The sequence below is a fragment of the Prunus mume genome, linkage group LG7 (assembly GCF_029339155.1).
Source record: "Prunus mume cultivar Tortuosa linkage group LG7, ASM2933915v1, whole genome shotgun sequence".
NCBI lineage: Eukaryota > Viridiplantae > Streptophyta > Magnoliopsida > Rosales > Rosaceae > Prunus > Prunus mume.
Window position 1 is genome coordinate 13,608,938 of NC_142704.1, and position 13,055 is coordinate 13,621,992.

Below are 13,055 nucleotides of genomic sequence, written 5' to 3' on the forward strand. Positions count from 1 at the left end.
AATGACAACTAGCCTCTTTGCACGCACTTCCGCGCATGTGAGAGGCTTTTTTTAAAAAAATTTAAATTTATTTTATAATTAAAAAAAAATGATGGATAGTTATGTTTTATAAAAATAGGATCCATCATCTGATTTTTTTTTTTAAATTTTAATTTTTTAAATATGAAAAATTGTGAATTTACCATATTATCTTCATTTAATTAATAATTTTAATTCTTAATATTTGCATTAACTAAGTGCATTTTATGGTATTTTGAATGTTGTACCATTCTCTGCTTTTTGCTTTATATATATGGATGACCAAATCTGCTAAATTTTTGGTCAAGCCAAGTTAAAAATGACTTAACTTGCAAAAGTAGTCTATTGGCTAGTTTGACATTGCTGTCTATGAAAATAATCACGATTTCTTGTGGAGTGAAATCAAGAGAAAGTAGTTTGTTGGTAAAATTTTTGTTAAAAGTGTTGTTAGTATTGATTTTACGCATAATCAAAAAATGATTGTTGCATAATCATTAAACTCAGCGCCTCTTTGAAACTAATTCCTACATAATCAAAAAATAAAAGCATTTCATTAGCTGATTTCCCTTATAGCTTTTCTAATAACAATTTTTAACAATAAGTGATTTTCTTACAATTTACCAAACGGGTTGGACTTCTCAAAATTTTTAAAAAATCACTTATCACCCTAAATAAGCAATGCCAAATAGGCACTAAGGTTTAATCCCAATTTCCCAATGGCACTACAACATGTGTAAAAAACCTCTCCCCTTTCTAGCTTTGGTAGAAAAAAAGGGGCAATTTTTTTTTAAATTTTTTAAAGCGATCAAATTGAATTTTCCTATAAATTAAAAAAAAAAAAAGAAAAAAAGAAGAAGGAATTTTTCCCAAAAAATTAAAAAAAAACATTTCCTGTTGTTTTTGTTTTGGTTTACAAAAAAAAGTAAGGCCTTTTTCTTTTTCAGCTCGATCGCAGCTAAAGAAAGACGTAGGATTGACAACGCACAAACCTCTTCCTTCTCTCTCACGAACCATGAGTCTCTTCGGTCTGGGCAGGCAAGTATAAACTTTTGATGTGTATATTTCTTTATTATCTTTAAGAATTGAACTTTCTTCTATACTTGGAAGTTTCCATTTTCTTTCCTTCCTGATCAGTTGATGCCTTATATGTTATACCGGGAGCCCTTTCACTTGATCTATTGAAATTGGTGACTTTTGATAGGTTTGTTTTGCTCTATTTGTGTTGATTAATGGGTTTTTCTCCCCTCCCACAGTTTTATCTTTTGTTATTCAAACACAATGATACTGTAAGTGTTATGTAAATGCAATATTTGGTAGGCGAGGATTAGTGTAAAGAAAGAAACTAAATCGAATGACCATTGATATTTGTCTCGCTCTTTGTTGATTATTAAATTTTAGTAATAGTGATAAATGATGCCTATTGATAATCAAAAGCTCTTTTCCAGGTTTGGTAGTTCATGAAAATAATAACGGCAAGATTGTTGGTGGTGGATAACATTATAGATGAATAGCAATATGGTAGTCAATGCATGACATGGGTCATTCAGTTGCTTGGAAGTGATTATTTTTTCTTTGCATCGTTTTTCATAATGATGATTTGGTGTCTGGAACCTAACGGATAATAACTATTTGCTCAATATGTTGCCGTTCTCTGGTATTAAAATGGGATGAATGTGTGGAATGCAAAGATTGCTGTGGCAGATGGAAGGAATCTGTTTTTGCCGAGGGGAGGAAGGCTTACTCTACTTTAATACGTTTGAAAAGTTTTCCAAATTATTATCTTTCCCTTTTATAATTCCAATTAAAGTGTGAAAAAGGTTCAAAAAGGTAATGCGGAAATCCTTGTATGAAGGTATTGAGAAAGGAAGCAATGAGCACTTAATTAGTTGGGATGTGATATATAGAATGAAGAAAAGGATGGTTTTGGGGTGGCTAATTTGAGGCGCTACTTGGGAAATTGCTGTGGAGGTTTCATTTGGAAGGGCAGGAAGTATGGCTTACTCTTACTTCGTTCTCTTTTGTGTAGTTTGCCAATTGATATCTTTCAGTATTTAGAGTTCTTGCGAAATGGCAAAGAAGTTAGAAAAGTTAATGAGGAATTTCTTGTGGGAAGGTACTGAGGAAAGGAGAAAGGAAAAAGGAGCATTGGTTTGGTTGAGATGTAATATCTAGAAGGAAAGCAAAGTCTTGTTTAGGGGTGGGTAATTTGGTGATGAAAAATAAGGGGCTACTCGGGAAATGGTTGTGTAGGTTTGTTCAAGAGAGGGATCTCCTGTACTGCAATTTTATTTGAAAGGTTAAGGTTTTTGGGGGGATGTAAAAAGGGTGAAGTTTTTTTTGGACGTGATGTTTTGTCTGTGTTTTGGGATGTGTTGCTTGTAAATAAACAGAAGGATTTTTGACAATTATGGAGCGAAGGGTGTAGATGTTTTGCATGACAATGTTCGATTTGGGTCTTCCGAGCGAAGGGTGAGGATGTTAAAATTTTAATGAGCTCTCAGAACCAACACCCCATAATTTCAATATGTCACCAACTTTCTAACCCCTCTCTCTGCGCCGCATTTTCCTGTGTGCGCGTGTTGATGTATGCAAGTTCATATTTATTTGCTTCTTTAGAAATTAGTATTTATTGTTTAGTCATTATCAATTTTGTAGAACTTACGTTTACTATTGATGCAGAAACCAGAGGACATTCCGCCCAAAAAAAAGCGCACCCTCAGGGAGCAAGGTTGTTTCCCTTAATTAACATGTGATTTTGGTAATCTTTATTTGTGATAGTTTGAGCATGCTAAGAGTTGTATATATTGGGCTTGAACTTTTCAGTGGTGGTGCGCTTGTGTGCTTTTTCATGCCATGTTTTCTGTTTATGTTAGAAATGCAATATCCGGTTCTTAGTAGTGAAATTTGAAATTTAGTGTTCATTTTTATTTTAATGTTATATTGGCTGCAATAGTTAAAGCACCCTACTTTAGAGGATAATCCTGCTTCTGCGGCTCAGCTTTGAGAATGCTTATGCGGCTGATGTAATATTACATTAGATTTGCTGAAGATTGGGGAGCTGCTGTCTCAGTGCACCTTTTCTTGTTCTCTTGTTTCAGCTTCCAGCTAATGACTTATTGAGTTTTTTTTTTATATTCTGTATATCATCTCCACATGTATGTGGGGCCTCTAACTAAGCTTTCTGGAAGACAAACAAAGCATTATTAGGTTCCTAATCTTGGCGAGCCTAATCTTTGAATTAGAATTTGGTTTCTTTTTCAGTTATGATTCTTGTCCTTTGACTTTTCTCCACATCAGTAATTTAGCACTGACCAAATGACATGCCAACACCTTTTTATCTTCAGTTAAAAAAAACTTGTTTGTTCAATTCCTAGATTAACCTTAGTGCTTTGACTTGAGATTTGATAGGCTGAGTCCGTTTGGGCAAACTTTTGGGGATTCGATCAGGCGCAAAAAAACCCATGAGGCCTTTTTTTTGTTTTTTGTTTTTTCTTTTGTTATCTTTAGCCACCTAACAACATCTCCACCTTCTCCTTGCCACAACAACAATCATTTCTCAATGTGGGATGCAGGAAATAAACACAAGGAACAGGAAGAACAATAGGATCGACAAGGACCACAAACCCAAAACCTTTGTTTTCGCATAACCTTGGTGTATTTTCTGAAGTAGGCTTTAAGCTTATCCTCTGAGGGTTTGCAGCAGTAAAAAGCTTGCCGTGATGTGAATCCTTGTGGGTTTTCACTTCCTTTTCACTCTTTATATGAGTGAAAGTTTGGATTTTATTTGTTCTGGAGCGGTTTTGTTAGATGTTTGAGATCTATGATTTGAAGAGGAAAGGAGGGTTTGCGGCAGACTAGAGATAGAGAGAAGGGATTGGGTGAAGTATGTATGTGTTGGCTTTGACAATGGGGGTTGGGACTTGGGAGATGGAAATGCGTGTTTGGACAGATGGCATATGCTGGATTGGTTGTCAGAAATGATTTTGATGTAGGTGGTGGGGTCTGGACGGCTTGGATTAAGTCGTCACTCGTCAGTGTGCTTATGTATGTACCATGTGTTTTATATGTACATACATATATGCGTACATTTCCCAACATATATAAGTTTCATTGAATTTTCTTCTTGTGGTTTTTACCTATATTTATGGATACATTTGTCAATCAAATTCTCTTTTTCTATCCCTCTAATTCCCTGCCATGGATAAATTTTTTCCCTCTCTTTATGTACCCATGATTATTTTCTCCCTTAATTTTGTGTATGTATCTATGGGTCTTTTAAGCGTACCCTTCCTTATATAAGTTTTGTCAAGTTTCATTGTTGTCATTTGTACCCATATTATATGGGTATATTTTGTAAATCTAATTTTCTTCTTTTGTCAATCTGACTTCCTTATTGAGATGCAGCCGTGGATAAATTTTTCCTTGTGTTTAGATACCTATTGGTATTTTCTCCTAGTGTTTTAAACTATCATACTATCATAATTTATGGATTTAAAATTGTGAGATTTATACGGTTTGAATCCTGTAGATGTGGGATTTAACTCTGTTAAATGCTATTGGGGACAATTTTGGGATGAGAAAAATAAAACTTGGTAAGATGTGTAAAAAACTGGATTTGCATCAGAAAAGGAGAATCCATAAAGTTATGATTTAAGGATGAGAAGATGCAATTTACCGGGATGAAAATTCAAAAATGAAAAGAATGGAAAGAGCTTTTGGGATTTTATACTACAAATATATAGGTAGAACTGAGTTTCTTCATTAATTTTTGTTCTTGTGCGATGCAGGGGGCTCAGCTTAGAAAGCACATTGATGCTACACTAGGTAGCGGGAACCTAAGAGAAGCAGTAAAACTTCCAACAGGAGAAGATTTGAATGAATGGCTTGCTGTCAACAGTTCTCTCTCTCTCTCTCTCTCACACACACACACACACACACAACACACACACATCACAAAATGTCGCCTTTCAATTTTTTAGTCTTTTTGGTTCTTTACATGGTTGATACATGATTACAAGTTTTGTTTCTTACGAAAATAGTTGCCTTCACATCTTGTGGCTCTTGCTCTATCTGCCCCCAATTAATAGAATTAAAAAACCAAAAAATTAACACCAAATGGGTTCATTTTCTCCCATCTGTTTTAAGACGAAACAAACAGAGCCAAAACGTTTAAGTATCTCTTTCCCCAATTTCTTATTTAATGTAATCTCTTCTATGGTGATCTATATCTGAAATTTGATTGTTGCTCTTTTAATTTCAGCTGTGGATTTCTTCAATCAGGTCAACTTGTTATATGGTACTCTCACAGAGTTCTGTACTCCAGAGAATTGTCCTACGATGACTGCAGGCCCCAAGTATGGGAGTATATCTTTTTAATTTATTTAAATTATGTATGTCAGTATATTTGTTACTTTATTGTTCTTTTTTTCTTAAATGATTAGTTTATGGTAATGTTATTGTTTGACATTTCATTGTTTGAGCTTTTGTACCATTGTGTACTTCAGTGCCTTTCTTAAATCATATCAATATTAATGAATTCGGATATTTAATGTACAAGATGTTAAATATTTAATAGTAATGGATTCAGTTTGCTGCAAGCTGTTCGCATAAGGACAGACTATTAATTCAACTATTACTTTGAGTCTCTGGTACTGACATGTTTTTTCTTACAATTAATTAATACTACTAAAAGAGTAAATATTCAATATATTTGTAGATAAGATAGAATGAAATGAAGCTTCTCATATCTCTACACCTTTCACCACCCTGCCCCACCATGCCCAACTTCCTTGCTCCCATGGACAACCAACCTACTCCTTCAAACAGTATGTGGAACTTCTTATGCTTCAACTTCCCCTTTTCTGGATTTTCCACCTTTCTCAGCCCCACAAACCCCTGTACTTGCTTCCTACACCATTACAGATAAGAATTCCATTCTGGTTATTCGAGATGTGGATTCTCCAGTAACCAACTGTGCCTACAGTTTTAGAGTTAATTTTCAGTCTCTGCTATATAAAATCATTTTGAGAATTTTTCAGCAAAACACCACACAATTTCTCTTTTTGCCTAGTACAACCTTTTGTCTAACCCAGCTTCTTTTGTTAATAATTATTTTTTTGGTTTTTGTTTGTAAACAATCTACAGGTATGAGTATAGATGGGCAGATGGTGTACTAATTAAGAAACCTATAGAGGTCTCGGCTCCAAAATATGTTGAATATCTGATGGACTGGATTGAATCTCAACTTGATGATGAATCCATATTTCCCCAAAAGCTAGGTAGTGTTTATTGTTATATTTTCTTTTTAATCATTTTGTGCCTTTCATCTGATCATTATAATTCATTGCCCCAATATGTGTTTTTTTTTTTCAGGCGCACCATTTCCCCCCAATTTCAGGGAGGTTGTGAAGACAATATTCAAAAGACTTTTCCGTGTATATGCCCACATATATCACTCTCATTTCCAGAAAATTGTGAGCCTTAAGGAGGAGGCCCATTTAAACACTTGCTTCAAGCATTTCATACTGTTTACCTGTGTAAGTACCCGCAATAACTTTGCTTTTTCCTTGGTTTTTAAAAAATTATCCTGAAATAGATTTTCTTGTGTTTTCTGATTTTGAATTGTATGGGCCTCCCCTTATGGGGTAATTTGCGTGCCATAAATTTTTGGGATCATGCCTTTTATTGGATTGCCTATTAGGGTGTTAGGACGATTGACAAATTAATAAGGGATTGTTTGTGGGAAGGTAGTGATGAGCGAAGGATCACCTAATAAAGGAGAAATAAAGCTCTGTAATTGTATTCTTCTTTTAGGCTAAACAAGATGTTATTAGTAATAATCATAAAACATGGCACAAAGATTTGATGAACAAGAGGTCCACCAACATTTTAATACAACTCATAAAAAGGAAAACAAATATACTCTTGACTTCATAATCAAAACTCTATAAACTCCCCTACAGAAGCTCCCCAATCTTATAAAATTACAGAAAGTGAAAGATCCCTAAAATCTGGAGACAGTGAAGTCTACAAGGATGCCCTGAATTTTACACAAGAACTCTCCTCTTCATTGCCACTATGATTCTAAAAATTTCTTCTATTTCTCTCCCACCAAATTAGCCCCAAAACAGCTACAATTCCACAAAATTCTTGTCTTCCACCCGAAAAGACATTTTCACAAGAATGTTTGAGGGTCACAAAATCTTGTCTTCCTTCCACTCTCAATCAAACATCACCATTTCCATAACCCTTGCACCTTGCAGTGAAGCACGCCTTTTATGTCCCACATGGGAAATGGAAGCATTGCATGAGTAGTTTAAATGATCTTGGGTCTCTCCACCAATTGCCAACTGGTTTGTGTTGGATACTCAAATTCTAACATTCTGAACTTCATTTCACTTCTATCCTGTCAATGATGTTAGAGGAATCTTGAAAACTTAACTTAGAAGTAATAACAGGACTCCCATGGTACTGGATAGGAGTGTGTCGCGGAGAATAGCAAAAGAATTGAAGAATAGGAGCCTTAGGTGTTGCCTTTTACTAATATTATCTGTTAGGGTCGAGAGAGATTGGAAATCATCAAGAGAACTCATTGAAACATAAGCAGGGTAAAGGTCCCCATGACAGATGATGAGATCATCAGAAAAACAAATATGTGCGAGTCTAAGCTTACTACACTTCCTCTGGAATTTGAAAGAGGGGTTTAGTGTGGAGATTCTTTTGAAGAATACGTGAGACAAGCCACCTGTTGCTAGGAAAAAAAAAAATCCCACTAACTCACCATTGACTGTAAGAGAGGACTCATAGGTAATGCAGGCTTGGATCCATTGCATCATGACTGTTAGGAATTATAGCCAGCAACAGACATAGATTGGGATGAGTCATGACTGTAATGATATCCGGAAGAACAGCCTTGATTCTATTAGCGATGAGTTTGGAAATAATTTTACGTAGGGTGTTGCTGGAGGAGATAGGCCTAGATTCACACACCTCGGAAAGGTTGGGGAGTTTAGGAACAAGGGCACGTTGGTGAAGTTTATTTCCTTGAGAAGCTGACTCATACAAAAAGAACTCCGTAACAGTTGAGTAACATCTGCTTTCCTAAGGAAATGACCATTTAAATTATATGGATCCAAGGCCTTGTTGGGATTCAAAGAAATACGAACTTGAATCACGTCAAAAGCCACCTCAATACACATAGCATTAGCTTGACTATCTGAAATCGAATTTTTAATTAAGTTTCTGATATGGGAAAGCCTATTTGAAATGAAGTGTTCTTCGTTGCACTTGTAGCTTTTATAGAGAGATAAAGCTTCACTCTTGATATCCTCATACTCTTCCATAATGTTGGCAACAGATATCCCAATGGACGTGATCCTAGAACAATTCCTCTAATTAATGCATCTAAAGAAAACATGAGCTCTGAGATTTGTATTGAAGGGAGTGCAGCTCATGTTGACGAACCGCAAGGGTTCCTTTAGCTTCCCTAGACGTAACTGAGACATTCCCAACATGGACCTAACTCCTCTTCTGAGTTCAGTTTTATTAGCCTAAGCCTGTGACACACTTGAAATTGCAACTTACCAGCAGCCTGAGAGGTCCAGCATTGAGAAACAGTAGGTAAGAAATCACCCCAATATTCCACGAAACTAAAGAACTTAAAGGGACACATCCTACCTCTAGGCATCTGCCCTACCTTCACCAAAGTTGAATTCCAGGGAATGATGAAATCACCAGAAGGATTTGGAAACTTAAAAATGCAGCCCTGTGTACCTCAAGTCTCCAACTCAGCAGGTTGAATACACATAAGGAAATCATCTGTAGCTCGAGTCCTCTTAATTCCACCAGCCACAACCTGCCATCTCCGACAACACTAAGGTTCCTAAAACAGTCGACGAAATACCATAACTGCCACTAGCTCCAAAAGAAATTGTGCTGCTCTTGAAATTCAGTGTACCAGTATAACTAATCTTCTTTTTGTGCTTCATTAAATATATCTGATTTAGTAGCCATATCTTGGGACACTCTTTGTACGTTCTTATGCTTCCGCTGTTTCTGAAAAGCATGTGGAAAGTTTCATACAGTTTGAAATGCCTACTTTTATGAAACTTTGGTACTGTGTAATTCCCCAAAAACATAGTAGGAAGCAAGGATGAAAATATTGGCCGTGCAGATAATATCGTGCCTCCAATTTACGGATATTTCGGAGGATATATTGATATCGTTTCAAGTATCGTGAAAAGATTGACAAAAAAGATAGATATTGGCATTAAAACACAGAAGTTTGGAGTAAAGCTTTCATAGACGTTAAGTACAACCCATTAACACACCAAAGGCCTATTATTTTAATTATTAAACATAAAATATTGAAACATATGAAATATACAAAAATAGATGTAAAATTTGAAATTAATTAATTGATTTCTGGGCTTATTTTTGCTGATTTTCTAAGTAGTTTTAGGCACAAGGATATTATGAGTTTGTTTGGGCTTTCCTTAAAAAAAAAGGAATTTGTTTGGGCTCAGCCCGAGGTTAAAGTTAGTATCTTAATATATTAAAGAGTTTCTGAGGCATCATCTTCTTCGTCACTCCTCTGTTTTCCTGTCTTCTTTTTCATTCCAAAACCACCGGACTTGAGTTCAAAATCACCAGATTTAGTTCAAAACCATTCAAAAAATGGCTCCAGAGGCGTAAGCCTCTTTCGATTTAGCGCGAAATCATGCATTCGCATATGCCTCGACAATGCGCAAGTATCAGGGAAATGTTGGCAAATATTGGAAAATATAGAAGATATCGCAAGTATCGGAGATATATTGCCTAAGGGGGGAAGAAATAGACTTACCCCCTATATTGATGTCGACACTTGAAAATAGCGATATATCGGTGTATCGGCCGATAGGAAGTCATTTCTATTGGACTATGAGTAGTGTGATTGTATTGCCATATTTGATGCTAGTGCGAGAAAGCAGAGTTACTTCTATTCATCTTTGTCCGGTTGATGAAATTATATGGTACTCAAACATTGAAGTCAATTCCCGGTAAAGCAGTACAGATTGTTAGTTGTCCAAACATGCGGCATGGCCCTATTATTATCAGATGTTAAGTAGATTCCATGAATAGGAACATGAACAATCTTGAGATAAGATATTGCAAATGATTAGAATCATGATATTTCTGCAAATAAGAAGGGTAGTTCATGAGTGTTGGGTGAAGTGTATAGATGCAAATATGTAGTATGAAGTATGTCATTGAACCTTTTGCTTTTAAACCCCCTAACCAAAGCAATATGCGGTCAAGTGCATCAAAGAAAAGCTCAGTTGTGTTTGAAAATATACAACAACAAAAAAATGCATGGAGTGTTTAAACATTAATTTATCAGCATGAAATCTTACTTGATGTACAAAGTTCTTGCTTGAATGGTAAAGTCAGTTGCTGATGCCACTATACTGTGTTTGTTTTTGCAGGAATTTGGGCTAATTGACAAGAAGGAGCTAGCTCCACTTCAAGAGCTTATAGAATCCATCATTGTTCCTTACTAAACAGGGTTTGCACATCCCATGGGATGCATATTTAAATTAAATAAATTGTACTCATCTTCACAGTATCCAATGTTGTGTGCTATAAATACTTTTTGTGCATATGATGTGTGCCTTGGATTTGAAATATTTGCTCTCTACTAATTTATATGGGATTTGAAATACTGTGTAAAGCAATTGGGCAGCCCTTGTTCTTTGTATGAGCGGCTAAGCTAATTTGGCTGAAGTGCAATGTGGGTTTATCATATGGAAGTGCAATCAGCCGATACTTTGCCCAGCTGGTTTATCATATGAAAATGCAGTATGGGTGCTGCATTTGATTTTGTTGGTTTTATGTAAAATAGTAGTAGCTCATTCGCTCAAGTTTGAAACTGGTTTGGAAATAAATTCTAAATTCTAGATTGTTTGAAGCGATATGCGGTTTTAATCAGTTTTGTTTGAATCGCCTAGAGTAGCCTTCGGAATTGTAGTATTATATGCAGTTTTAGGGTCATTGAAATTCGCAAGTTATGAGTCACTTAGGCAGGACTTAGAAAATTTATATGCTTTGTTGCAATTTCCCATATGAACGGAAACAAAATGTTTGAGTAAATTTGCTACTTCAATTAAGATTTTGTTATAACGTGCCATCTATTTTTTTTGGTCGAATAATATGCCATCTATTCGAAAAGGCTGTGTGATTTGCATGTCTCTGTTGGAAGATATTTTAACGTTCAAAATATTGATACACATGCATTGAAAGGATATCGTGCACATGCAACTTTTTGAACATTAAAATGAACATGGTTAGTGAAAGGTGATAAATTATAAGGGTTTTAACTTAAATGGTTCCAAATCTATACACAATTTGCATTTTAGTCTCTCAATTAAATTATTTGTTCAAGGGGTCGTATTGAGAGACCATGACTCATTGGAGTTCATGAACATGGTTAGTGAAAGGTGATAGTCATGAGCAGCCAAAATTATCGAAATCTCGAAAATCTCCCAAATCCCCAAATACGAATCCTAACCCAAAATCTCTAACGTTGCATTCGAACCTCTCATGTTGCTGTCAAAGCCCCTTGAGCTATGAAAAAGAGGCATATACCCTTCTTATACACATATGTTCTGTTCACATGATTAAAGCTCAGAAAATGTAATGGTGGGACCAATTCACGAATAATAAACAGTATGTGGACCATTTAAATAAATAATTTAGTTGGGGACCATTTGAGTTAAAAACCCTAGATTATAAGAAATGTTTTAATTCCTCTCAAAAAAAAAAAAAAAAAAGGAAGAAGAAAAGTTTTAATTAAGGTGGCAAATTATTGGTTTATATTTATTTATAAATATAACTTTGTCTTTTCGAAAAATTTGTAATATGGTTGTTCACCCCTAAAAGCGTGCAAATGTATTTTCTAGTACTGGTGTATTGGTTCTAAGCACAGTACAAAATTTAGATATTTTCGCTGAAATATCGGTGAAAATATCATTTTTTTGGGGCTCCGAAATTTTAGCACACTTCCAAGTATATATCGTCATTTTATCGATATTTTCCTCGATAATTTCGAGGATATTTCAGGGAAGATATTTTCGTCCTATTCGCAGTTTAAATGGTCATAATATCGCGACTTGAATTGTGTCAAAAATGAAACAATTTAAACTCAGCATTGTGGGGTTCGAACCTCTCCCAAGTTGGAATTTTTGCAGCCACTTAACCACCACGCTGACATTCACTTTGTGGAGTAAGCTATAGAATATGTATTTATAATACATGCGAGCTGTTTCTCAAAATAGAAATTAACATAATTACTTATTGTTTTATATTGTTAATCAGTTACTTAATTACTTAATATAATTTATTTCTTTTCTATTTAATTCATTTAATGTTATTGATTATTTTATTATTCATTATAAGTACTTACTTTACTAAATTCCCCATCAAATTGTTGCTCAATTACTTAAATCTCTATAATTATTTTCTTTGCTTACTACTTAATTCTTCCTTTGATAAATTTATTTATGTTCTTAGTTAATTTTCAATCTTCACTATTATTTTTTAAGTTGTTTACTACTTAATTCTTCCTTTGATAAATTTATTTATGTTCTAGTTAATTTTCAATCTTCACTATTATTTTTTAAGTATGGTAAAGTGCCTAATTTTCATGAAAAGTCAAGTTGGTTTAATTATTTTTCAATTTTTGATAAATAATAAATATAAGAACGTGTACCATGTCTAATGAATAATGTGAAATAAGGTCACACATGTATCTTACCATGCAATTTATAAAGTGTAAAATATTTTACTAAAAAATGATAAATAAATTACTATGGGGTGTTTAATTCTCTTCATTAATTACTCCATATTTTCTAAGTCACAGAGTTTGTCAGCTCGTAATATAATCAACTTAAATAACTCAAACCCACTATGCAATGCATTTTCTTCCAATTTTTTTGTGTCAAAATAATAGATGATTGACTAAATAAACTTCTTCTAAAGTTTCATTAAAAATTTCCATGTAT

At 34.6% G+C, this 13,055-nt stretch overlaps 1 protein-coding gene across 3 annotated transcripts; it reads left to right on the forward strand.

Moving 5' to 3' along the window:
• Positions 1-904: 904 nt before the first annotated feature.
• LOC103336788 (Mob1/phocein family protein) lies at positions 905-10,715 on the forward strand. 3 transcript variants are annotated; one of them, XM_008239885.2, is made up of 7 exons: positions 905-1,053; positions 2,698-2,746; positions 4,806-4,914; positions 5,279-5,372; positions 6,163-6,296; positions 6,391-6,554; positions 10,482-10,715. In XM_008239885.2, the coding sequence occupies exons 1-7, from the start codon at positions 1,031-1,033 to the stop codon at positions 10,554-10,556; spliced, it is 648 nt and encodes a 215-aa protein (XP_008238107.1). In that variant the 5' UTR covers positions 905-1,030; the 3' UTR covers positions 10,557-10,715. The 3 variants fall into 3 exon arrangements, with proteins under 3 accessions (XP_008238107.1, XP_088897605.1, XP_088897606.1); XM_089041479.1 differs by lacking the exon at positions 905-1,053 and adding an exon at positions 1,774-2,487; XM_089041480.1 differs by lacking the exons at positions 905-1,053; positions 2,698-2,746 and adding an exon at positions 4,044-4,062.
• The last annotated feature ends 2,340 nt before the right edge of the window (positions 10,716-13,055 follow it).